This window comes from Sarcophilus harrisii, chromosome 6 (assembly GCF_902635505.1).
Source record: "Sarcophilus harrisii chromosome 6, mSarHar1.11, whole genome shotgun sequence".
In the NCBI taxonomy this organism is placed as follows: domain Eukaryota; kingdom Metazoa; phylum Chordata; class Mammalia; order Dasyuromorphia; family Dasyuridae; genus Sarcophilus; species Sarcophilus harrisii.
Genome location: NC_045431.1, coordinates 81,218,602 through 81,246,186, shown reverse-complemented (window position 1 = coordinate 81,246,186; position 27,585 = coordinate 81,218,602). Strand labels below are relative to the sequence as shown.

The 27,585-nt window shown below is 32.7% G+C and overlaps 1 protein-coding gene across 3 annotated transcripts in view; it reads right to left on the bottom strand.

The window, feature by feature from the left end:
• The window catches only part of GUCY1A1 (guanylate cyclase 1 soluble subunit alpha 1), a 96,070-nt gene that overhangs the window by 40,196 nt on the left and 28,289 nt on the right, over positions 1 to 27,585 (bottom strand). For all 3 annotated transcript variants that reach the window (XM_003773115.4, XM_023505909.2, XM_031943198.1), the window contains exons 2-3: positions 7,090 to 7,465; positions 3,186 to 3,247 (exon numbers count right to left, since the gene is read on the bottom strand). In XM_003773115.4, the coding sequence (XP_003773163.1) occupies positions 3,186 to 3,247; positions 7,090 to 7,344 (317 nt within the window). In that variant the 5' untranslated portion in view covers positions 7,345 to 7,465. The remainder of the gene's footprint in view (positions 1 to 3,185; positions 3,248 to 7,089; positions 7,466 to 27,585) is intronic.

Here is a 27,585-nt window from a genome sequence, read left to right as displayed (position 1 = left end):
TCCTTCTCTCTCTTTCCTCCTTCACTCATTGAGAAGGCACAAAATAAGATACCTATTATACATAGGAAGTCATGCAAAGCAAATTTCCACATTAGCTTTGTTGCAAAAAAGCAAGAAAAACAAAGAAAAAAATGTTTCACTATGTAATCAGAGGCTATCTGTTCTCTTTCTGAGAAGAGGATAGCATTTTTCATTGTGAGTCCTTTGGAATTATCATGGATCACTGTATTAATCAGAGTTGTTTTCATAGTTGATTCTTGTTGCAATATTACTGTTACTGTCTATGTTGTCTTTTGGTTCTGCTCATTTTACTTTGTATCAGTATCAGTACATATTAGTCTCCATAGGTATTTGTAAAGTCATCACTTTTATTATACTTTCATGCACAATAATAGTCTATCACAATTATATATCATAACTTATTTAGCCATTCCCCATTGATGGCCATTCCTTCAATTTTCAATTTTTGCTACCATAAAAAGATATGTTATAAATGGTTTTATGCATATAGATCTTTTTCCTTTCACATTAATCTTTTTGAGATAAAGAGCTAGTAATATAATTTCTATTTCAAAAAATATATGCAACTTTATGGCCTTTTGAGCATGGGTTCAAACTGCTTTTCAGAATGGCTGGATCAGTTCACAGTTCTACCAACAGTGCATTAATGTGCCTATTTCTCCTCATTTCCTTTTCTGTTATGTTAGCCAATTTGATAGGTGTGAGGTAATACTTGAGTTTTGATATTCATTTCTCTAATTATTAGTTATATAGAACATTTTCCCCAATGACTATTGATTGCTTTGGTTTCTTCTTCCAAAAACTACTATTTATATCCTTTGACCATTTATTAAATGGTCAGTGGTTTTTGTTTTTTATAAATTTGGTTCAGTTCCCTATATATTCAAGAAATAAGACTTTTATCAGAGAAAGTTATTGTAAAATTCCCCCTCCCTCCATTTCCTGCAGGCCTTCTAGTTTGGACTGCATTAGTTGAGGCTGCATTCTTCAAATAACATTAGTTTGAAAGTAAAAAAGAATATAAATATACTTTAAAAATAAACAGACAAATTACCATGGATTTATTATCTCAGTAATTTGAGTACTGAACTACAAATAGTTTAAATTGTAACCTACCCATGGCTTATTGCCTGTAAGATTCTCATCCATTTTCTCCCATTATTCACCTATAGGAGGTAATGCAACAAGCTGCAAACTTTCTTTAGATCTTTTGCTATATGGATCTAGCATGGGATAGTATGTGGTATCCTTTGCTCTTGTCCACTCCTTTTTTTTTCTAGTTATATATTTCTAGCCATATTTTGAATGATACTGCTTGTATGCAATGTTTTATTCATCATATGCCTATCTTCACGTTTCTCTCCATTGTTTTTGTATGGCCCCAAATTCTGAATCTTACTCATAATTTAGTTATACTACTGACCAGCAATTTGTCAGTGGAAGGAAAGTGATCATGGATAATTCACAAAATACATTCTCCCTTCATGTCTAGTGGTGAATTTGCTGCATTTAGAGTAAAACCTATTTCCAAATTTGTGTCATCTTAGATTCCTAGGTTTTCCAGGTAATTTGAGATCCACAAGTAGAAAAATGGGAAAAGGGAATCTCCTTAGTAGCAAAGACACAATGAATCAAAGTGACAAACAAAAATAGATCACTAATCACATAAAAAACAAACAAACATTAGATGACACTAACAATGTCTAGAAATGACCAGTTTTCTTAGGTAGGTCTGTGTAGCTACGAAAATTGAAGCAAATCCATTTTGTCTGTAAATCTTTATTTTGTCTCTGATTCTGTTTGTATTGTAACTCCTGCCCCTGCTTATGACCTTCTTTACTACTGAAGGATAGTCCTATCTATTAGGGCAGAGTCTTGAGACACAGCTAATTCAAATAAGAGCCTTTCTTGTTACATGTCCCCAATCTTATTCTCAAACTCCAATAACAAATCTTTCCCCAATAAGAGATACCCTCTTACTCAATTTAGCTCCCCTCTAATTAAAATCTATATAAGCTTTGTCCTTTAAGTTCCTTTGAGAAATCACCACTGGTGCAGGCAGGGCTCCATTATTGGTGAACTTAATATATCCTCATTGGTTCCTACATTCTTGAAACTGATTCTGGTTCTGATTCTGTTTCTAATTTTGATGTGCTCTAACATTGATAATTTTATGCACAAAATCTAAAAAACTTGGAAGACACAACAAGAATAGAAAAGAAATAACATTTATTTGGATATATTGGAAAATAATTATCATGCAAAAACAAAAGGTATCTATAAATCCCATTTTTCATATAAAATATCAGGAAGATAAAAGAAGAGTGATGCAGATTAGACACTGGACTGGTAGTTACAAGTAAAAATGGATACAAACAAATTTGGACATCAACAACAGAAAGAAAATTAGGGATAGACAGAAAATTGAGTAACTACAATCTTGACAGGAAGAAGAGTGAGTTTATGGTGAAATACCTTAATGTATGGTTAAGTTTTATAACTGGAGTCAGGAAGCTTATTTTGAATCCAGGCTGTGTCACTCATTATCCATCTAAAAAGAAGCAAGTCCCCTATTTTTGCTTAATTTTGTTTTCCTTCTTTGAAAATGGGGATAGCAATTATGTTCTACCTAAATCATCAAATTATACTGTCAATTACTTTATACTGCTGTGTTATTATGATTAAGGTATATTTATTCTGTATGTGGCATTGGGGTGAGGTGGAAAACAGTTACCTATACAATAACTATAATATTATAAAAATAGCTACAAGTGCAGAATATTACAATAAGTGATTATGCTTAATATATTCTATTAAAGACTAGAGGGCAAAGATGTTATTTTTTTTTAAAGATTTCCATTAAAATGAAGAAAAAAGGCACAACTCGAAAATTTTAATCTTCTGCTATCCAGAATATCTGAATAACCAGAATAACTCTCCCCAAGAGTATTTAACAATCAAGGTATTAGCAGAATTTTCTCAGTAAGTTTTTCAATCTTTTCATTTTCATCTACTTTTTATGTGTAGAACACAATAACTTCAGTAACAGTTTTCATAGTGTTGTTGGAGTTATTTATCTTTCCCATATGTTACTAGCTTTGATTTCTACCAACTCCAATGCTAGTTATTCATTTTTGTTTATGTTATAAATGTTTTAAACTTACCTCTTCTCTTGTATTTTATGCTTTGTCAATGTTCTCTGAAGTGCAAGACACAGTCTTTCATTCTACAAATACAAAAAAAGTTTAGAAATTCTTTCTAAATATCAATTCAATTGAGGGTATAAAAAAATTAATGAACCTGCCATTTTCATAAGATAAAACACAAATAATATTATTTTAGTGAAGAGCAGAATCAATTTCTACTACAGAAACTGGTGGTCATTTTCTTTGTGTGTGTATTTACTTAAAACCTCGTGAAATACCGGGAAGGCATAGATGTGTATTGTGTCCCATAGACTTTGTTCTTATGGATGATCCCATTATCCTTTCCCTTCTGCTCCCTGCCCCTAAAATGAAACTGGTTCAGTTCCAAAATAAATGTCTATAGTATAATCATTTTAAATCTGTTTCTGAGGTATCATTTCACGTTATTTCACTATCATCACTTGGATGTCTTATCTATAGCAACATAGCCCAAAACAAATTCTTTATCTTGAATCATCCCTCAAAAAACTATATTAAGCTACTTTCTATAATCCCAAAAAAAATTGCCACTATTATTCCAGTCTTCCATGATACAACTGTTGGAAGTTATCTTTATGAAAAAAAAACCCATACTCTTTATCCTCTTGATCTATTCTGTCACCAAATTTTGTCAAATCGTTCTAAGAAAATACAACTTCTAGCAAGAAACTTTGGGACACAAACTCCCACTGTGGAATAAATTTGGACTGTCTAAAAAAGCAAAACAGAATAAAAGCCATCTATTACAATGAATTTTTTGGTTATACTTAATGAGAAATATCTCTGAGAAAGTCCTACTTCCATACTTCATAATAGCACAAAAGGGACCATGAGACCTCCAATGACATCCTAATAGAACATTTCCATGGGAAACTTATCCCTATCAAAGGGAAAATATGTCAAGTAAGTTGTTTGTTGCCTACGATTTAATCTGCTGAGGAGGTTTGAAGGGACTGGCCTCCAGAAAGTGAAATTTTTTTCAGGCACTAAACTCAAGAAGACTGTCTACTAAGGCAAGGAGGGATTATGATTTGGACAGCAATGAAATCATAGATGAATAAATATTGACGGATAAGGATTAAGTAACATCTGAACACTAACACTGTCTCTGTTCTTAACTTGTGAAATGAAGACTTGTTCATATTCACATAATCTCCCTAAGTCTTCTCTCATTTTTTGCCTAGAAGAATTAGAGGAACTATATATCTCTAGCATGGTGTGACACAAAAAGCAATGAACTTGGAATTCATAGTGAGATGTTTTCTAATCCTGACTACAAGATTTTATCAGCTGTATGACTATGAGTAAGTTGCTTAAATTCTCTGACTCTTAGTTCTCTTCACATCTAAAATGGAGATAATGATATTTAAACTATCTGTCACTCTCACCAGTTGGTTTGAAAAAAGCACCCTATAAAGTTGAAAGAATGATACAAATTTAAGTTGTTGATATCTGAATCTTTCCTCTCCTGGTTCCAGACACTTTCTTAGGAAAGGCAACACACAGCAGAACTCAGAAAGTAGACTTACAAGTCAGAAAGAATTGGAATTAAATCATCTCTAAAATTCACCAGTTATATCACCTAAGGTAAGTCAGAAAACCATAGTTTCCTTACCTATAAATAGTGATGTTAACACTTTTACCACACACTTCTTGGGTTGTTGTGAGACTCAAATGAGAAAATGAAGGCAAAGCTATTTATGAATTTTTAAGTGCTATATAAATGCCAATTGTATTATCATCCTCATTGTTATTATTTCTATATATCTTTCTCTGAATCTCCATGAGTTCCCATAACATTTATTATCTGTATCACATGTTTTGGCACGAAGCCATAAGGCCATAGTGGTTGAAGTACTAGGCTTAGAATTAGGAAAATTTGAATTCAAACCCTGCCTCAGAAACTTTCTGGCTGTCAATTTCCTTAACCTTTTAATTCTCAGTTTTCTCAAATGTAAAATGGGGATAATTATAGTATTTACTTCACACAGTTGTGGTGAAGATTAAATGAGGTAATATAGATGTAGCTCTTTTCAAATTGTAATGCACTCTGTAAATTTTAGAAATTATATTATTATATAAAATTTTCATGCACTTATTTCTTAAACTAAGAGCTTTGGAGGCTCTTATACGTATATGATATGATATGACATAATATGAGTATGTCATATACTTTCCTTTTTGTATATTTATTATAGCACCTACACTGGTCACATCCTCCTAGGAACCAGATGTTACTTTACAATTAGAAATGTTCTGAAACTCAGTTTCCTTTCCTGTCAAATAAAGAATTTGTATTAGATGATCTCTGAGGTTCCTTCTGGTGCTTTTTCCTCCCAGAGGTTATATACTAATGCACCATGGACATAAAGAGGATCAATTCCATCACAAAAGGGAATTGTGAAGGAGAATCAGAGGATATCATCAAAGAAATGTATGACTGACAGATAAGGTGGGCAGGCCACCCTGAAAGACTGACAATAACTATTAGGCTGCCTTTATGCTCCTCTGATCCCCTCACAATGCCAAAAAGAAAGTAAAAATAGTTCCCACAAGTTGGATGGATTTCTTGGAGTGAACTTGTAGGAAGAAAAGGAGAAAAGCCATATAGAACAAGGCAGTTAGATTGCACTGTGGATAAAGCAGTACGCCCAGACTTGAGTTCTAATCCAGTCTCAGATACTAGCTTTCTGATTCTGGGCAAGTCTCTGCTTGCCTCATTCTCCTCAAATGTAAAATGGAGATAATAACAGCACCTGCTTCCCAGTATTGTTGTGAGGCTCAAATGAGACAATATTTGTAAACAATTTTGCACAGTGCCTAGCATATTATAGATGTTATATAGGTGCTATCATCGTTATCACCAGCACCACCACCACCATCATCATCATCATCTTTATAAGAGGTAGAGGTGAGATGAGATCTACAGAAATGGAGGCACTATTCAGATTAATGAGATCACAGACCCATTTGAGTATTTGAATCTGGTCACAAAAAGTTGACAAATGAAGGAATGATTATCCATCAATATGATAGATTTGATTTTTTTCTTTTGTCCCATGGATTAGAGATTGGGCTTTGTCAACAGCTTATATAAATCTGTGAAGGGAGATGCCTTATAAATTTCCAAAAGGAAAGAAATAATGAGTTTTGGGAAAGAATTGGCTCTAGAACCAGAAGAACTGAGTTCAAATCATATCTCTGACATAATTTATATGAATTTGGGTAAGTTAGTTAACCAGTCTTGACTTCAGCTAATCTGTAACATGAGAAGTTTGAGACCATCATCCTACTTGTCCCTTTCAGATCTAGATGTATGTTACTGTAATCCTTTGGGCCATTCCCCACCTTTTGCACTATATACCCTGGAAGAAACAGAAACACTCTTTGTACTTCCACTAAGCTACTAAGGTATCTAAGGATCTCAGCAAAATTCTGTATTTTTATGTACTACACAAAAGTGAAGATGTGACTTTCTTTCACTAAGAGCTCAATATGTCATTATGCAGACCATCTCCTATATATAATCAAGGAAGTGACAAGAGCTGGCAGCTATTATGGATTAGTGACTAGGGTAACTGACTCCAGATCAGCAGTCTCCAATCAAACCAATATATAATCAGAGAGGGTGGAGAAGCTGTTTTTGAAACCCCCTCAGTCCTACAGGGTTCACATTCTGCTCATTGAAGCTGCTGGAAAAAGGAAGCTTAAAAAAGAAAATGCAAACACTTTATTTGTAAGAGGAAAAAAATGAGTTTCATTATGTTCTGTTTTGTTTTTTTAATGAGATTTATGGATTGATTTTAAATGAATTCATGATCTCGGTCAGCTTCAACAGGCAGAAAATTAAAAGGATAAATATTGTCAAAGAGTCACTATTTACCTCGGGGAAGATCAGTTTGCAAATGCTCTCTGCTAAAGTGTGTAGATACACCCGGCTTCGGCTGGTCTTTCTTTGAGGAAGATTTGCACCGACGTGTTTCTCAGTAACCTCCTGGCAGACGGGCAGGGCTGCCTTAGAACTAGCAGAACGCTTTGCGCTCTCCTCTTCTTGTTCTTCTGAGACATGGCCTTGAGTCAGTAAAGAGAAAGGGCACTCTCCAGTAATCTTAAGGTCTTTCAGCTTGGTGCAGAACATCCTTTGGGCAAGTTTCGAGGATACTGACTGCCCCTGCTCCTGGGATATGCTGTGATCTCCTTACGTGTTAAGTGGATACTCGGAGCTCCCGACAGACTGATGAATCCGGGGACTTTGATGTCTATTGGCAAAAGAAAGTAGAACAGAAACAAATATTTTCTTATAACTTTATAGAGAAAGGGAGGAGGGAGAGCAAATATGAAAGAAGCTTGTCATAAAGACAAAAAAATGACACTTCCAGTTATTCGATTTTAATGTACATTTTATTAAACACAAGGACTTGATTTGATAAAGAATCGAGGAATCCTAATGAGTTTTTAAATTTGATTTTGGTGGTTCTTTTATTGTTTGTAAAATCTAAAAAAGTTCCAGTGGAGAAAAATGTTCTCCTAGTTGTATGTTTCATTTTTCATAATTATTAAAAATGGAATAAGATATTCCTAATAGTAAAATTTTAGTAGTGAATTCTTTCTCCCCACTTTTATGAAATTTCTTTGATTCTCATCATTTGAAAGATCTTTTAAAAGATGTTTGCCAAAAAAAGAGACAGATACATAGAGACTCAGAATGTTCCAGCACATAAATGAAGTTCCCCACCAATAGTATATTTCCTCGGCCCTCGAGGCAGAGTGTGTGGACCCTGGAAGAAAAGAGATAAGGGCAAGAGAGAGGGGACGCGCAAAATGGAGGCAAGACAAATCCATCTGATCAAGCCTCATTTTAATGGGTGAAATAGTACAGATATATATATAGCAGTAGGAAAGAAGGCAGAGTTGTACAAACACAGTACAGGGTGGGGATCCTAGACAAAGGGTTGGTATCCCGCCCAAGGATGAACTGCTCAGGTGTTTCTGGTCATAGGAAGCTCTATGATGTCATTAGGGGAGGCCTAGATATCTGCCTATTCAAAGTTAGGGCAGTGCTTGGATGTGATTAGGAGATTCCTATTCAGGAAGTCTTTGGTATGATGTGCTTAGGAGATTCCTATTCAAGGTTAGGAATGTGGCCTTATGTGGCCATAGATTAGTGCCAGCTCCCCACAGTATATCATATCTCCATGTCATATTTATGATCAGCTTCTCCAAAATGTCAAACTCATATACTTCAGCCTTCTGTGTAAATGGTTTGTAGTATATTGTCTTAAAACAATAGCACATCAATTAACTGCACTATTGAGTCTCTACCATATTTCCCATCATGGGTTCCTAATCTTTTTATTTGAATTGCAATTATTACAATAAAGTGTTACACTATTTCCTATTTTATCTATGTATGTGATCCTCATAAAAATTCAGTAAAATAGACAAGGAAGATATTGCTATCATTCATATGTATGACTGTAAATATTATTTGTAATTATTTATAACATATCTTATTGTAATACACACACACACACACACACACACGATTTAAAGTCAAAGTAACTTGTTCCAGAATAGGGCTTTCTACTCTTCACCCCTTTTTGTCCAAGAAATTTTTATGTGACCTTAGATATATATGAATACAAAATAGATATACAAAGCAAATATTTATTGATAATAAATGATAACTTTGTGACCCTCACATTAAATTAGGAGATTCCATATGGTGTCACAAATCACTGTTTAAGAAGTTGAGTTCTAGATCACATGGGCTAGTAAAGATTTAAGTTAGAACAAGAATCCATGTATTCTGGCTGCTAATCTAGCATGCTTTTCACTATATAGGTTACTCTCTTGGAAAAAAGAAAGTGAGATGAAGATGAAGACGGTATATTCCCTTGTAGAAGATAAAGCAAAATAAAATTACTGCTTGTGATACACACATTGAAATAAAATGTATTCACCTCAATTAAAAATTCCTTTTAGTCATAACTAACTTTTAACTTAGTCTTAAAAATTACACTTTAAATATATGTTGATTCCATTACCTTATATGTTGATTCCTCCATCTTAAATAATCTCAAAATTGATCTCTTGGAATTTTGACTTCCATAATTGAACATTGATGAGGCAATTCTCTCCTCAAAAACCTAAACTCAACCTAAACTGTGGATATTGCATTTCCTTCCAGAGATTTGACAAGTATAATCATAAATGTAAACTTTTGATAACAACAGATCTAAGGGTATATGATATAAGATAAGAAGCTGACAGAAAAATAACAAGTGAGGAAGATTGCATATTTAGGAAGGGAAAAAAATGACACAATTTGCAACCACTTTGCATTCTTATGCATATTTTTATGGTGCTGTAAAGTCTTAATGCTCTCTATATTAGCTCCTCTCCTAATCTCCAATGGTCTCTTCAACTGTAATCTTTCTCAAGATGGATAGATCAATTTTGAGGAAATTTTAAGATCATTTAATTTTCCACAAACATGTATTTACATTTAGTTCATCACATTGATTTACATTCCATCAGCATGTATTTACATTTAGTTCATTATACCATGTCTTCATCTATTTATTGGCTTCAAAGCTAGGTTACTCTTTACAAGCTGAACAAATAAGACATTTTGAATGCAAAGATTTTAGCATAAACAACACATTAGTAGGTGTATGTGAAAAACTGACATGGGTCCAAGGGAAACAGTATGGTAAGTGGAAAAATTTGCCTATTACTTGAAAAAGTTAGCTCAGTAAATTTACTGATACCACAAAGGAGATGCACAATATTCTTTGAATGCATTGGTCTAGATTGTATACTAATTAAACCCCTTAATACTATGCCAATTAAGAATTCAATTTCAAATATAAAAATTATGTTTAATATTAATGGGGAATTGATCTTATCCAATTATGGAAATTATGAGATAATGAAAGCAACAAATAATTGAAATTAAAAATATGAAACATAACATCAAAATGAATAAATATTTGGAAAAGTTTCAGGAGGGTCCTTACAGGGTCAAAAGTTGATTATTAAATCGCATATCCTCCTACTTCCCTTTTTTCACAAGAAACTCTCCAGTGTAGGTTTGTTATCTAAAAACTTTCAGTTCTTTTGTTTTTAATTAAAGCTTTTTATTTACAAAACATATGCATGGATAATTTTTCAACACTGATCCTGGTAAAACCTTCCAAATTTTCCCCTCCTTCCCTTTAACCCTCCTCCCCCAGATGGCAGGTAATCCAATACGTTAAATATGTTAAAATATGTGTTAAATCCAATATATGTATAAATACTTATACAGTTATCTTGCTGCACAGGAAAAATTGGATCAAGAAGAAAAAAACTGAGCAAGAAAATAAAATGCAAGCAAATAACAACAGAAAGGGTGAAACTTCTATCCTGTGTCCACACTCAGTTCCCACAGTCCTCTCTCTCTGGATGTAGATGGCTCTCTTCATCACAAAATGATTAGAAATTATTATGGGCCAGAACTCTTGTACTTAAAACAAGGATTCTTATAAGGTGCTAAGTGGAATTGATAAATACAATGGTTATCTAGTTTAGCATGGTGATTCATGTTCAGTACATGCACTTAGGACTTAATATAGTTCTACAAGATTCACACCTATGATGATGTAATTATAATAGAGTATATAACAGCCAGCAGGGAAGAAGAGACAGATTTATTCCATCATCCACCTTTATGGGGTCTGGAGGTTGAAGCACAAGCCCTCGGACTCAGGGACAGATTCATTCACTTCATTTCACACCACCTTGATAGCTGGCCTCCTGCACTTCCCCCACTGAGAACAAGGCCTGTCTGAAGGCTCTCCAGAAAGTTGCCCAGCCTCCGGCAAGGAGAAAATAAAGAATTTGGACTTTAACACCTGGCTATTCTTGTGGTGATTACTCAACTGAAACAAAGGCTGCTCCAAGACCTCCAAAAAACAATCAGAACATTACAAAAAAAGATCTGAATCATCTCATTGTTAGAAAGAGCCACTTCCATCAGAATTGATAAACTTGTTGCCATATACAATGATCTCCAGGTCCTGCTCATTTCTCTTAGCATCTGTTCATGTAAGTCTCCCCAGGCCTCTCCAAAATCATCCTGCTGATTGTTTTTTAATAGTACAATAATATTCTATAACATTCATATACCATAATTTATTCAACTATTCTCCAATTGATAGACATCCACTCAGTTTCTAGTTTCTTGCCACTACAAAAAGGGCTGCCACAAATATTTTTGCACATATGGGTCCTGTTCCCTCCTTTAAGATCTTTTTGGGATATAAGCCCAGTAGAAACACTGCTGGATCAAAGGGTATGCACAGTTTGATTACTTTTTGAGCATAGTTCTAAATTGCTCTCCAGAATGGCTGGATCCCTTCATAGTTCCAGCCACAATGTATCAGTATCCTAGTTTTTTTCACACTCCCTCCAGCATTCATCATTATCTTTTCCTGTCATCTTAATCTGAGAGGTGTGTAATGGCATCTCACAGTTGTCTTAATTTGCATTTCTCTGATCAATAGTGATTTGGAACACTCTTTCATATGCATGGAAATAGTTTCAATATTCTTTGACCATTTATCAATTGGAGAATGGCTTGAATTCTTATAAATTTGAGTTAATTCTCTATGTATTTTAGAAAGGAGACTTTTATTAGAACTCTTAAATGTAAAAATGTTTTCCCAATTTACTGCTTCCCTTTTAATCTTGACTGCATTATTTTTGTTGCTATAAAAACTTTTCAACTTAATATAATCAAAATTATCTATTTGGTATTCAATAATGAGTTCCAGCTCTTCTTTGGTTACAAATTCCTTCCTTCTCCACAGATCTGAGAGGTAAAGTATTCTATGCTCTTCTAATTTGCTTATAATATCATTCTTTATGTCTACATTATGGACCCATTTCGACCTTATCTTGGTGTGAGGTGTTAAATGTGGGTCAATGTTTAGTTTCTGCCAAAATAGTTGCCAATTTTCCCAGCAAAAACTTTCACTTTTAATGAAAACTAGGAATCACTTTTATCAGTGTTGGCAAAATCAGATAACACTTCCATTCAACTTTGTTTTTAATATAAAGTAGCCATGGAGGAAGGAATAAATGATCCAAGAAACATTGCAATATAGAGCTAATTCAGGAAGCAAACATTAAGTAGAACTTATGAAAAGTTTTTTTTTTTTTTAAAGAATCCTTATTATCAAATTATCCTTACTTGTAAGTAATGCGATTATTTCTCTAGTTAAATACAGTATTTTTAGTAACAAATATGAAATTCCAAAATGAGTTGATATAACTATTGGATTATTGAAAGCATGCAAATTACTAGTCAGCATATTGATTTATTCAGGATGGGCACAAGTGAAATCTGTCTCAATGCCATTTGTTAGGTCCCTTTCTTTGTCTAATGCAGAGGAAATGAAGACAAATATGTTACTTCTCTCCTTAAAAATTGCCTAACTTCCAGATGGCCCTTGACTGTTACAGGCTATGTGATTTAATATGATAGTAGACAGAGACCTAGATCCTACTACAAAAGCACAAATCTTAGGAGATGTAAAGTTCATTGCACCTTTGGATATATTTATCCAATAAATGAATAAAATTAAACACAGAGGTGGACAGAATTTCTTAATTTTCAGAAAATATACTCATGGATATTTATAAATCATTACAGATGTCTTCATCTTTTTGTTCTCCCTCATCCTTCAGACATACAAACTAATCATATCCTCCATCATTATTCATGTAATACAAAAACAGTAACAGGCCATTCTTCAAATATATTGGGTGGACTCCATGTAGTAAAATTATGGGAAGTTGAGAAGAAACATTTAGACTAAGCAGGTGTGAGGAGTCACAATTGGTACTATTGGAGGAGTTAGATACATTACTAATATCATAGACTCGGTGAAACACTAGAAAAAGGCATGTGGTGAAAAGACACAATTTTCTAAAAACGGTAAATGATATACTCTCATGGGAATAAAATTAATAACAATAATAATAGCTGACTTTACATAGCACTTTAGTCAATCAACAAGCCTTTATAAAGTACTTTACATATACCAGGTCATTTAATACTTGTAATCTGGTAAAAATAACTCTTCATGACTAAAGCAAAAAGCAGCAGTGATGATGGAAAATAAATATATGTATATGTATTGATTTAAGAAATTACTGGTGATTTAATGATCAGATTGTTGATATTTAAGTTGAAATTGGCTTTCATTTAGTAAGTTTTCCTATTTCAGATTTTCCTTTTTGTATTTGATCAGAAGATTTTCCAGTTTTGTTGCTTTTCTTCAACTCTAAAACATCTCAGAATTCTGGAGATTTCAGAAGGTGTCATCTTTCTTTTTTCTGAGCAGCCATTTGGTGTAAGAAAATAACTAGAATGCTGGAGTTAGCATCAGCTGAACCTGAATTGAAATTTTCATCCACTAGATACTTTAGGATCAGTTTCTAAAAAGATATTCTAAGGTATCCTCATTAGATCTGCTAATGGCCACGTTTACATTCATCACTCAAAAATTTCTTCCTATCTCTTTATTTATATGTATACATATACATATATGCACATATATGCATTTATATATTCTCAAAAGATCCTAGATATAACTCTGGTAATTATATTTCCCATATAAAAAAATTCTATAGCTTCCCCCAGATTCTCATTAAAGTTATTTTCCTATAACTTAAGGTAATTGACAAAGAGGGGGAAAAAAAAAACTGAAAACTACTTTTTGAAAATCATTGGTTATTAAGGAAATGTCACCTATGTCAATGGATAGAACCTTTTTTGTATTATAAAAATAGAATTATCATAAAGCATAGAGCAGAGACTAATTCTTTTTATTTCATCTTGTTTAATTCTATCTGCTAATACATATTGGGCCAAACAAATGCCATTACTAAAATAATATGCAGAAGGCTTATTTACTTACAGTAAGCTGACACTTAAGCCCTCTTTCTATTCACAAAATGAAATCCATGTTTATACAAAGTAAGATAGTCTTATGCTGCTTATGTGCCTAACATTTTCTATAAGTACAATATATTTGAAAGTGGTAAAAATTCAAAAGGATATAATAACAAGATCACTTAAAATTATAACATTAGAGGATCAGATTTGTAGAACTGGAAAGGTAAATATTCTGAATACTGAGGGATAGTTCTACTATAGATCTGTCTTTGTGAATATTTTTTCCAATGATGAGAATCACATCCCATTTATGTTTTTTCATTATATGTAATTCTACTTCATGTTCTTCCATAAATCCTCCAATGAAGATCTACTCAATGTACTATAGGCCTTCTTCCAAATCTCTATAATACTGTCAGGTACCAATGCCACATAATATATATCCATCAGTTATCTTGCTCCCTCACTATATGATTGCCCCACCTCCTTTTTTTTACCACACATATCTGTTCAGGATCTGGAGATCATCCAAACTAAGAATGAAGAAAAGTTCTTAATCTTTGTTACAAGAACTAGTTAAAGGAATTGGAGATAGTCTAGAGAAAAGAAGACTACTGGAGGACATAAGAGCTTTTTCAAGTATGTGAAGAGCTGTCATGCAAAAAAAGGCATTTAATTTATTCGGTTGTCTTCCAGCAGTAGACTCAGACATAAAAGATGAAAAATGCAGAAGGGCATTTAAACAATTTTTTTTTGGGGGGGGAAATCTTTTTTAAAAATTAGAGCTGTCTAAAAATGGGATGGATTACCTGAGCAGATGGGTATATTCCTCTTTCTTGATCAGCAGACAGAGAATGGATAGCCACTTTTTGGGAAATCCTTTTGGGGATAGTTTAAACTAGCTGACCACTGAAGTCCCTTTCACCTCTAAAATAATGTAAATGATATCCCATATCTCCCGTCCAAGGAAAATGGGAAATAGTACCACTATCAACAAACAACCAAGTAAAGTTAACTGCTCATTAGTTTTAAGTACTTTTTATTATTTTATTTCTTTGTTAATGCAAAGAACATCACAAATAGGTCAAAATATCTGGTAAAGAGGCAGATTGGATATTGGAAAAAGCATCGATAGATATTATGTGCTGGTTCTTAAAAACTCATTAGGGACAAATGACTTAACCTCTTTGGGTCTCAGTTGCCTTATTCACAATACCTGAAATCAATTTGAAATTAGAAAGCTGATTGTAGTTCTTTTTGTCAAAACAAATGAATGTGTGTGTTGGAGCCGAGAGCATACCAATTAAAAATGATTAATAACCAGTCTTAAAGGCAAAGAAATCTATACATCTATAGCTCTCATCTTCTCTTTTTCCTTACCTCTCCATCATTTATGCTATCTAAAGCACTTAGCCTCCAGTGGGGGTGCCCTCATTTAAATGTACTCTCTCTAGTCATTAACCCCTTCAGCAACTCTTCCTTTTCTCAGGAGTTGGTGTTTCTATGTTTCTCTAATTCTTCTACCTGTTTCCATCTGTCAAATACTTTTCCTATATAATGTTTTTCCTGTGTTTCAAGGTAATAGAAAACTAAGTTTAAAAATGCAGGAATGATAGATGGCTTTATGAGGTTCTCAAATCTCTTGCCCCCAGATTACTGGGCACCCATGTACATTATAACAAGAGTTTTATAAAAAAATAAATTATTATTTTCGTTGTAATCTATAAACATATAAAATCTACCTACAACCTCATATGATATTAAAATTTAACAAAAATGTATGAACCAATGTAAATGATTTTGATGTAAAATATTTTGGGGCATGAACTAAAAAAAGTATAGATGATAAAATAGACTATGAAACTTCAAAAACATGTCAACAAATTAGATTTTATAATTTCACATTATGTAGTACATATTATGTTACATTGTATTACATATATTTCATTACATTATAGTATATCATGTTATATTATATCATATACATATTTGTATCTTAAAGAATATTCCCTTCCAATACTTCAATTATCTTAAATTTCATTAATGTGTCTATATCCTCAATCCAAAGTAGACTGCAACTCCTTTATAACTCTAATTGATCTTGATATGACCAAATAATGCATCCCTTCATAGGCATCCTAGTAATAAGTATTTTACATTTCGCAAGGCTTTTACTCAGACAACAGATGTAAAATATGTCACCTGACTTGTTATTAAAACATTTCCAGCTTTATGGAGGACTCAGTAAAGCTTATGTTGTGTTGGTATAATCTTCAAGAACAGAGAGTCAGCTTCATATAACCATAGATCATCAGAGACATACTTTAGTGGAAGAAAATGAATATGATATTATTTGAAAATAACATACAAAAATAGTTCTCTTGTTTTAAAAGGTTGCTGACATTGAGCAAGATGATATCTAAGTCCTCTTAGAGTTTTAAAATTCCACATTTCTTTAATTTTTCTTCTTTGCAGTTTTATATCGATTCTCTATTTTTGGAATACTAGAAGAAGAAAGGTTATTTTTACTTCATTTAAATCAACTAGAGACATAAAATGGCCATGAAAGATCCTGATTATTGATGTGAGAAATATGATTCTGATTTGCGGATTTATGTCAAAGAAACAATGTTCCCTTAAATTGTTCTTTTATAAGGCAAACCAACATTTATGATGACTATCATTTAACTTGGCAGTTGCATTAAAATGGATTTACTTATAAATTCACTGAATTCTTGATAGTTTTCTAGAACTGGGAAAATTCTTTGAATTGTTTATCTATTATCAGGACATTTCTAAAATGAAATAGAAGGAAAAAGGTCGAGAAGAGGCGGTTGGTTCTGTAGACTCACAGTAGGCTTAAACTAAGTCAGAGCCTTAGATATATTAATAACTCAGAAAAGCCCCCAAACCTACTTGGTGACTGGAGATACTTCAAGTTCAGATTTTTTTGGTGTCAACTTTTCCTTTATCTAGCTGTTTTTCTTCAAATAATGTACTATTACCTGGGACATTAAAAGAAAACTTCTTATGAAGAAATATACTTTTTTCCCCCAATTTCTTAAATGTAAAGATTCTAAAATCTCTCTCTCTCTCTCTCTCTCTCTCTCTCTTTCTCTCTCTCTCTCTCTCTCTCTCTCTCTCTTTCACTCTCTCTCTCCTTTCTCCTCTCTCCTCTCTCTCTCTCCTCTCTCCTATCTTTCTCTCTTCTCTTCTCTCTCTCTTCTCTCTTTCTTTCTCTTTCTTTCTCCTCTCTCTCTTCTCCTCCAAACCAATGGAAATATAAAGTGAGAAATGAATAATGCAACCATTTAAGGGCTTCATTATTTTCTGCAATTAAGACCTAGCTATGATATTCCTCTTGATTCAGTATGTTCCATTCTTTTTAACTTTGGTTGTCAACTTGTTGCCTTCAACTTTATTAATAGCAGTGCATTGCATGACTGCAATATCACTAATTTTTTCACCTTGTGTCATTTCATGTGTTATCTTTTTTTTCTATTTCTTAGCTTCTTCCTTAGGTATTTGTTCAGCATGTTTTCAGCACTAATCAGTCTAACACTATATATTATACCAATAGAAAGAAACAGGAGTTTCTTTTCCTAAGTTTCTTAATAAATAATGTAGTATTGTTTGTACAGAAAGTATAAATTGTCTGGGCAAGTTTAACATTCATCACCACCATTTAAAGTAACTGATGATTACTCCCATTTTATTTCTTTCCTTGTTAACAAATGTATTTTTTAAAAAGTAAAAATTTTCTGAGTGTGTCTTTTACTCTGCTGCTTTTATTGTCTTTTCTCTTTTTGAAAAGATTTCTTTAAAAAGCAAATGTTTTATTTTGGCCAAAGCATAGGAAGAATTAAATTTGTAGAGAAAAGAATAGGAAATTTGTAATTTAATGCTATCCATTCAAGTATGGATAGCATTCATGTGACCAAATAATTACATCCCTTCATAGTCATTCTAGTAATTAGTATTTAACATTTAGCAAGGTTTGTTCATGTATGGATGGTATTATTTCATAGTTGAGTTATCTTAGGCAAATTACTTCTATGAACTACAGTTTTGTCATTTATGAAATTAATGACACTTCATAATATTATTATAAGGAATGTGCAACTAAAGGTAATACAGAAATCTACATTGCTATCATCATCAAAAATCATCATCATCAGTATTGAGACTAGTGATTTCATTAGTGTTGGGAACTCCCATCAAAGAAACTCCATCTACCAATGCTTTGAAAGTTAAAAAGTTGTTTGGGGTGCTAGGAAATTACTTGATGTGTCAAAGGTGAAATTTGAACCTAGGCTTTTCTCACTTGGAGAGCCACTATTTTTTCATTAACAGATGAACTAATGATGCAATTAACTGCTTGCCTCTGGGTGGAGTGGGGAAGAATGTGAAGGAAAGAAAAAAGATGAGATTGCCCAAACTCCTTTTCTCTCTTATTTCAATTTTTTCTTATTGAAAAAAGATGTATCTAATCTCCTCTTGTTCATTAGCACCAATTTTCTCCTACTTTTTCATTCTAATCCTGTTCTGCTTTATGTCTCCTTTAGTTGGAGGTTCAGATATGTTGCAGGGCTATAGCATCTCTGATCCTTTGAGGAGATTTCATGGTTAGGCAAGAGAAGACAATAAATGCACAAGCCTTCTTTTCACTTACCAAAAATAACTAAATTTCCCATCTGAAACTTGGAAACAGAAAATAACATCTATATTTTTTCCAATAATTTATGTACTCCATTTTTGTTTACATTCTTTCAGAAATTTCAGAGATAACACTAAAGAAAATCATGCCATTCAATTCTGATTATGTTTCTTATGAGCATTTTTATAGGTAATTGTTATATAATTAAATTAACTTCAGGGCTATAAACTAATTAACCACTATGGAAGGCAATTTCCCCCAAAATATTCTTAAACTGTGCATACCCCTTGAACTAGTAATACCACTGCTAGGTCTAAACATCAAAGAGACTTTTAAAAAGAAAGAAGAAAGGGGGCAGTAGGTGGCATAGTAGATAGAGCACCAGCCCTGAACTCAGGAGGATTTGAATTCAAATTTGGCCTCAGACACTTTCTAGTTGTGTAACCCTGGGCAAGTCACTTAACCCCAATTGCTTCAGGAGAAAAAAAGAAAGAGGGAAAAGGACCCATATGTATGAAAATGTTTATAGTAGCTCTTATTGTGGTAGCAGAGAATGAAATTGAGAGGATAGCCATCAATTGGGGAATGGCTGGACAAATTATAACATATGAATGTCATAGAATACTGTTGTGCTGTATGAAATGATGAAAAGGAGGCTTTCGGCAAATCCTGGGAAAACTTACATGAAATGATAAAAAGTGAAGTGAGTAGAACCAGGAGAACAATTTATACAGTAACAGAAATATTGTGAAGATAATAAACTTTAAAAGATTTAATAGCTCTGATCAATACAATGACCAACTACAATCCCAAAGAATTCGTAATAAGATATACTATCCATTTCCAGATAGAGAACAGATGGACTCTGTATTTTCTTCTTTTTTTTTTGATAAGACTAATATGCGAATTAGTTTTGCAAGACTATACATATTTATAAGGTTTTGTTATTGCTTTCTCAATAGATATAGGAAGGGAAGAATTCAGTATTGAACAAAAATTGTTGAATAATTTAAGGATTTATAAAATTACATTTAAATTTGGTTACTGGATCAAATAATAATTCTAAAATAAAGATTTCTGAAAGATTCTGGGAAAAAAGTAACATTCAGAATAATTGAAAGACTGTACTTTTCAATTGAAAGACTGACCATCAGATTCAAAGAATATCTAAATGACTCATAATCAAAGTTGTCATCAGCAAATATCTTCAAATCCCATGTGTGGTGTGACAAAAAGATGGATTTTAGATATCATCTTTTAGATTTCCCACACACTTTTGACATCACAAAAGTAGAACTCCAGTGTAATATATCCATCAATGATGATAATAATGACAGCATTTTCTTCATATCTAGTCAAAATAAATTTTTAATTCACTATTTCACATGATCATTTGATAGTGCTACATATCCTCTGCCAGTCACTGAGAGTATCTTTATATTTTCTATGCATTTGACCCAAGAGAACTAAACTTTGTATTTTTAAAACATTTTTATTTATCAAAAATTTCTTAATCATATGTAACAATACTTAAGTCATTTTAAAAAAAAATGTTGAGTTCCAAAATCTCTTTATCCCTTTCATCTCCCCCCAAGAAGGCATACAGATTGATATGATCTATATATGTGAAGTAATGCAAAGCTTATTCCAATATTGTCCATGTTGCAAAGGAAAACACAGATCAAAAAACCCAAACAAACAAGAAAAATAAGGAAAAATTTATCGATTCTTTCTCTGGAAGTGGATAGTATTTTTCATTATGGATTAAATATTTCATGATTGACTGGCCTTATAATATTGTTTTTCCTATATATAATTTTTTTTGGCTCTTCTCTCTTCACTTTGTGTGAGTTCATATAAGTCTTCCCAGAATTTTCTGAAACCACCCTGCTAATCATTTCTTATAGCACAAAAGAATTCCACAGCAATGGTATATCACAACTTAATGGTCACTTAATACTACGTGTTGTCTAATTACTATATTCCACTGATCTATCATTCTTTGTATAAGTCATTATCAGATTATTTTGATGATTATCACTTTATAATATACTTTAACATCGGTATTATTAAGTCAGATTCCTTAACTTTTTTTTTCATTTATTCCTTTGATATTCTTGGCTTTTTATTTCTCCACGCAAATTTTGTTACTATTTCTTCTAGCTCTATAAAATAATTCCTTTGTCGTTTGATTGAATTGGTATTGAATAATTAAATTAACTAAAGCAGAATGTCATTTTTATTATATAGGCTCAGCCTATACAATAGCAACTAATATTCCTCCAATTGTTTAGATATATCTTTATTTATGTGGAAAGCATTTTGTGATTTTATTCATATAGTCTCTGGGTTTGTCTTGTCAGGTAAACTGCCAAGTATTTAAATCATCTGAAATTAAATGGAATATCTCTTTTTTTCTCTTACTGCTGTGTTTTGTTGGTAGTATATAGAAATGTTGATGATTTATTGGGGTTTCTTTTATATCCTGAAACTTTGATGAAGTTGTTTGTTATTTCAACTAGAGAATTAATCAATTCTCTAGGATTTCTAAGTATATCATCATATTACCTGCAAAGAGTAATAATTTTGTTTTCTCATTGCCTATTTTTATTCCATTTAGCTACCATTGCTATTATAGTATTGAATAGCAGGCTTGATAATAGACATCCTTGCTTCACCCGATATTGCTAAGAAGACTTCAAATTTATTCCCATTACAAATAAGCTTGCTCTTAGTTTTAGATAGATCCTACTTATCATTTTAAGGAAGGCTACCTTGATTCCTGTGCTTTCTAGTATTTTTAATAAGAATGGGTATTACATTTTGTTAAAGAGTTTTCCTGCATACATTCATATAATCTTGTTTTTTATGATTAAAATGGTCAATTATACTAATAATTTTTATTGGGCTGGTATTCAATTCAGATTCCCTTTCGCCCCACCTGCCCCATTTGATACTCTGCTTGCAATGATTTTGACTTTTTTGTCTTTTTCTGGGTTTGAATTTTGTTCTTCTCTGTTACCATAATAAATTGTTATGTTCGGGTTCTTTTTCTGTTGTTTGCTCATTTCACTCTATTTTTTTATTGTGAACTTTATTTAAAATTGGATTCTTTTCCTGGCACAGTGGAAAGGGAGAAGAATACTATCTCAAACTTCAGGATTTGTCACATAACTATTTTCAAAGTTATTTCCAGGGTTTGGAAGTTTTTGGCACTTCCAAGGTGGCGTGATCTGAGGACAGATATGATTACTGATCTCTGGATCTGTGTTCTGGTTCTTACTTGAGGAGGGCTCTTGACCCTTGGGATTGCAATTGATACTTCTCAAAATTCCTGCTCACTTGGAACTGGAAACAATGTTATTGTTCACAGTCCCTGATCCATTTTGATCAAAATTGATATTATTCCTCATGGCTCCCATTCCTCTTAACTGAAATTGTTCCTCTCTGTCCTTGCCTTATGACCCAGAAATGTATATAAGTAATGGATTTGTCAAAGAGCATCTACACCTGGTTCCATTGGTAGCACAGGGGGCGCCTTTAATTTTTTTTCTGACAACTTTGCAAGGTTTCCTTAACTGTTTCTGGTTTAAGAGCTTCTGAAGCTATTATTGCTTTTGTATCTACCATTTAATCCCACCACTAGTATTTTAACCATATAGGCTCTCAGTTGGACTCCATCTGCATATCACATATCACTCTTTTTTTTTTAATAGCCTTTTATTTACAGGTTATATGCATGGGTAACTTTACAGCATTAACAATTGCCAAACCTCTTGTTCCAATTTTTCACCTCTTACTCCCCACCCCCTGACATATCACTCTTTCAGACTTCCTAATTTGGCTTGAACTGGAGTAATATCTGATATTTTGTTGTTTCTGCTATTTCAAAATTCAACTTGAATTATGTTATGTTATGTTATGTTATGTTATGTTATGTTATGTTATGTTATGTTATGTTATGTTATGTTATGTTATATTAAAGTTGTTTATAGGTGAATGTTGTGAGAACTCATCTGGGTGTTTTCTTTATTTTGCATCTTGGCTCTCCATCCCCTCCTACAAGTTCTACTTTGTCTATTTTTCATGGTAAAATTATAATATTTGTAGATTTCTAATGATGTTATTACTCACACTTATCCTCTTACCAACTACATCTTCTGTGGTACAGATAACTTTATTTCAAAGCAAAGTTAATTTTTTAATGGAATTATTGTAAAGTCAGATAATATCTTTAAAATAGCATGGTATCTGAAGATAATCATAATTTTAGAAGAATGTTCAAGGAATTTAAATAAATAATTTATGTGTGTATGTGGGTAAAAGTTGTTTTTCATAAAAGTTTTCTTTCTTTCTTTCTTTTTTCTTTGTTTCTTTCTCTTTCTTTCTTCCTTCCTTCCTTTCTTTTTTTTCTTCTTTCCTTCTTTCCTTCCTTCCTTCTTTCCTTCCTTCCTTCCTTCCTTCCTTCCTTCCTTCCTTCCTTCCTTCCTTCCTTCCTTCCGCTGAGGCAATTGGGGTTAAGTGACTTGCCCAGGGTCACAGAGCTAGGAAATGTTAAGTGTCTGAGGCCAGATTTGAAATCTGGTTCTCCTGACTTCAGGGCTGGTGTTCTATCCACCTAGCTGCCCCCTCTGTAAAAATTCTTATAATTCTCCCTTTCTGTATTTTTTAATAGTTGAAATATAGGTGATACATATGCCCCCCCAAATATGTAATATATTATTTATATTATATATTTATAAATAATATATACATATATAGCTACATAAAACTTACTTTTCCAAGAAAATATTTAACTTTTTAAATATAACATTTAAAATGAGTCATAATTTTTTTTTAGATTATAGAATTGGTTTTTAAATCAATATGTATATCATGACACACACTGCAAATGGACAACGAGCTGGGTCTAGAATTAAACAGAAATGAAATAATCTGCATTGTCTTTGGAAAATTGCATGGCCCTTTTAATGACCCCTAGCTTCTCCCTGAAACAAAAGCCTATCATTTTCAAGAATATTCTGGTAATGAGTATTTAATTGAACGCAATAAGTCACTGAATAGCAGTCTCCAAAGAATTCAAATTGAGAGTCATTCAAAGGGCAGAGGAGAGGCACATGGTAACTAGGAGTAGGTTGCAATACATTACCAATCAGAAACTGTGTAGGAAAATAATTTTAAAGAATATTATAACAATATATATCACTTTAAAAGTAAGTCAATTGATCATATAGTGAGTGTCAAAGATAATGTCTGGATAGCCTTCATGCTCCACTGGTATTCAAGCAATATCAGAGACATATGGAAAAATCCCCCATTTGTTGGGTGAAATATCTATTTAGTATTTATGGTAGGACAAGGCATGGGAGAAAGGCTACCCTGGGCAAGTCATTTAACCCCAAATGCCTCAGCAAAAAAGAGCACAATTGATGGCATTCAATGCTGTTACCTCCATGTTTCTTATTCTAACTATAGTTTATTGGTAGTTAATTTTTCAGCCTATGTAAATTTCTCTTAAGCATGACTCCTTTCAAGGATTGTTACCCTGTTATCTAGTTCAAAGATAGTATATGAACTGAAAATTCATATTTGTGCCTCTTCTTTGTCTACTATAGTTACACCTCATAAAATGATATATCTTTCAAAACCACATGGCCAAAACAAACTTTAATAAACTGTTACTTTAACTGAGAAGAGTCTAAATCTCGCGTTTCTGAATAAATCTATAAGGGAATCATAACAAACTGCAAATGTATAAGGAATCCCAGAGGTTGTATCACAATGTCATTATTTTACATATGAAAAATACTGAGGTCCTAAGGTCATTAACTTTTCCTACATTTATGCAAGATTTTCAAGGATGGATTTGTGACACCTCAGTTTTTTAACAGTCAAAAAAAAAAAAAAACACTACCTCTATTGTCAGCTGAAATCAATAATAGTGAGGAAGAAAATCTTATACAGAAAAGTAATGTGCATTTCCAAGTGAAGTATAGTAGAAATTATTTTATTACTATTTTAAACTTATGACATTGGTTTATTTCTGTAAATGCAGATAAGCATTATTTGTGTATATAGAGAGTCAAGTACTACAGTTAAAATTTGAGAAATCACTTCAAATTCTGTCATAATTAATGTAAATATAAATGCTATTTATAATTAATAATTACTTCTCCTTGCAATTGACTCCTACAAGCAATATCAGAAAATAGAGCTATTCCAAATAGATCTTTTATTTCCCTTAGTATTCTATAAGACAACTTTATAGTCATATTCTTTCAATATTAGGAAGAAGATTTGTAATGTTGAGGCACGATGATGACCATTTTAAACAAAGGTGACAGGACATTGTGCCATTGACTTCAAGAACAAATGGATTTCAATGAAACTAGAAGATACTGGAATAAAATTGATTTTATGACACAATGTACCTTGTACATATTCAATAAATGTTGACTGATAACAATAAGAGAAGAAATAAGATAATCCTGGAATATTAATAGGAATATACAAAGACATCTAACAGATCAAGACCCAAAATATAAGATGAATTAGATTTGTTGGTTTAAAAGTTTTGTTCATTTTATACTATAAAAGGAAAAAGTAGAAGTTTGTATGGTAGGAGGCTCAAATAATTATTTCATCATTAATGATTCATTGTTTTATGTTACTTAATTTTCCTATAAAATCTACTAGCTAACCACCAATGTCAAATCTCTAAATATCACACAAGAAATTGGGGGGAGTCTTTTTAAAGTGGCTAATGTGGGAGGGATGATGAAACTATTTGTGAGTGAAATGGGTTATTACTAAAGAAATAATTGCTATTCACACACATCTAATATATATCTACTACTGTTCAAGATTCTAAATTAGGGTCTTATGCATACAAATACAAAAAAAGGACAAACTGTCCTTGGCACTTTAAAGTTTACATTTTAATAACTGATTAAACTAGTAAGCAAAAGTAATAAATTACAAGATCATTTGCAAAGGGAGGGTATACTGACAACTGTAGGTATTAGGAATGGAGATACCATAGGAGATAGAATATGAGCTTGGCCTGGAAGGGAACAAATAATTCTAAGAAACCGAAGTACAGTGGAATGAGGAAATAATGGTACATTTTTTAGACTTCTCTTCACTGTATCTTGTTTTAAAAAAAAACTTTTCTCTTACCCTTTCCACTCAATTCTCCTTGCCAACTCTGCCAATCACCATGAGGTTTCAGGATTCTAAAGATCTCAGAGCTATTTACAATATTGTAAAATAATTGTCTGGACTTGCAGGAAATTAAAAGAAAACATCTTTAAGATGTACAACAATGAAGAATTTCCTATTCCTAGAGATAAAAAGTATGAATTTTTACTCACAGGTTCTATACATAAAACCAAAAGATTGTCTAAGGAAATATTCAAAGATAATCTTAAATTATGAAAGGAAAAATGTGACAATGTGGTTTTTTTTTTGGTTTTTGGAAATGATAAGTGTATTTTTTAATGCTCTGAAGTATGAATTGACATAATTGATACTTTTTATGAACACTGCTTTTTATAGACATTTTAACTTAAATAACAGAGGTTCTTATCAGTCAATCAAAAAAGCGTTTGTTAAATGATTATTGTGTGTCAAGCATTGTAAGTGTAGAGAGAACCCCATGGATGGAGAGGTTCCATCAGGAGAGTTGTTCCCCCAAATGTAGTATGGAAGGTCTCACTATACAGCTTGAAGTCACACTGTGTAGGGAGAAAGAAAAAAACTTTGGACTTTTCTTATCTATTCTTCTCTAAGTGAAACTGATTCCTACCAAGAGAAGTGAGAAGTTGAGACTGAAAATGTTCCTCAGAGAAATAGGGTACCAGGCTAGAATAGAAACTATCTATTCCCTAAATACCATGAATTTAGGAGACATGTTCAGATTCAATCTATTTCTTATTGCTGTTGTTATTAGAAAGAAGCAGAAGCCTAAGTTCTTGACATCTCTCTCCTAAACACTATTTCTTCAATGAACACATATACTGAGTAGCCAAAAAACCCATTTATTCAGATTGTATCAAAATTGAAATAGAATTGTAATAGAATTACAATAGAATAGGAATGGAATTGTAACAAAATAGAAATAAAGAAGCCATACATAAAAGACTATACCAGATGATAGAGAGTGAAGAGCTCTCCCATTGGGAGCAAGATAACTCAGTTTAATCAAGAAAAAGAGTTCTAGATCTTATTCAAGGGGAAACTCTCTGATGTCTCTAGTATAATAAACTAAGGATGAGGACAGGATGGAGACTGTCTTCTTAGAGTCTTTTCTTTCAGCAACCTGAAATAGAGTTGGCTTCTCCCATCCTCCCCATGAAAGATGGAAGCCAGAAGAGCTCAAAGCAATTCAAAGCTTAAATAAGAATGAGCAAGTTTGGTGCTCTCTTTCTCTTGCAAACTCCAGCCCACCCCTCATGCAAAGAAGGAAATTCATCTTCTCTACTAAGGAGAATCCCACACTGATGAGTTTTGGGACCCGGGTTTACAGTAGTCAACTCTAGGTTTACAAAAGCAATGGAAGTGTTGGCCAATTAAGGTCAGGTCTGGAGCATGAACATTTAGAGAACCTGATTCTGTAAACTTGTGATGACATGAAATGAAGGCGTCCAACTCTACATTGCAAAATTTCTGTGTGATTGCTGGCTATTGAAGAAAAGACTTTTTGTTTGGCTTCTGAGGCAGACTGCTTATGAATACAAAAGGTACTAACACATCAAATCTGATATCACTTTCCT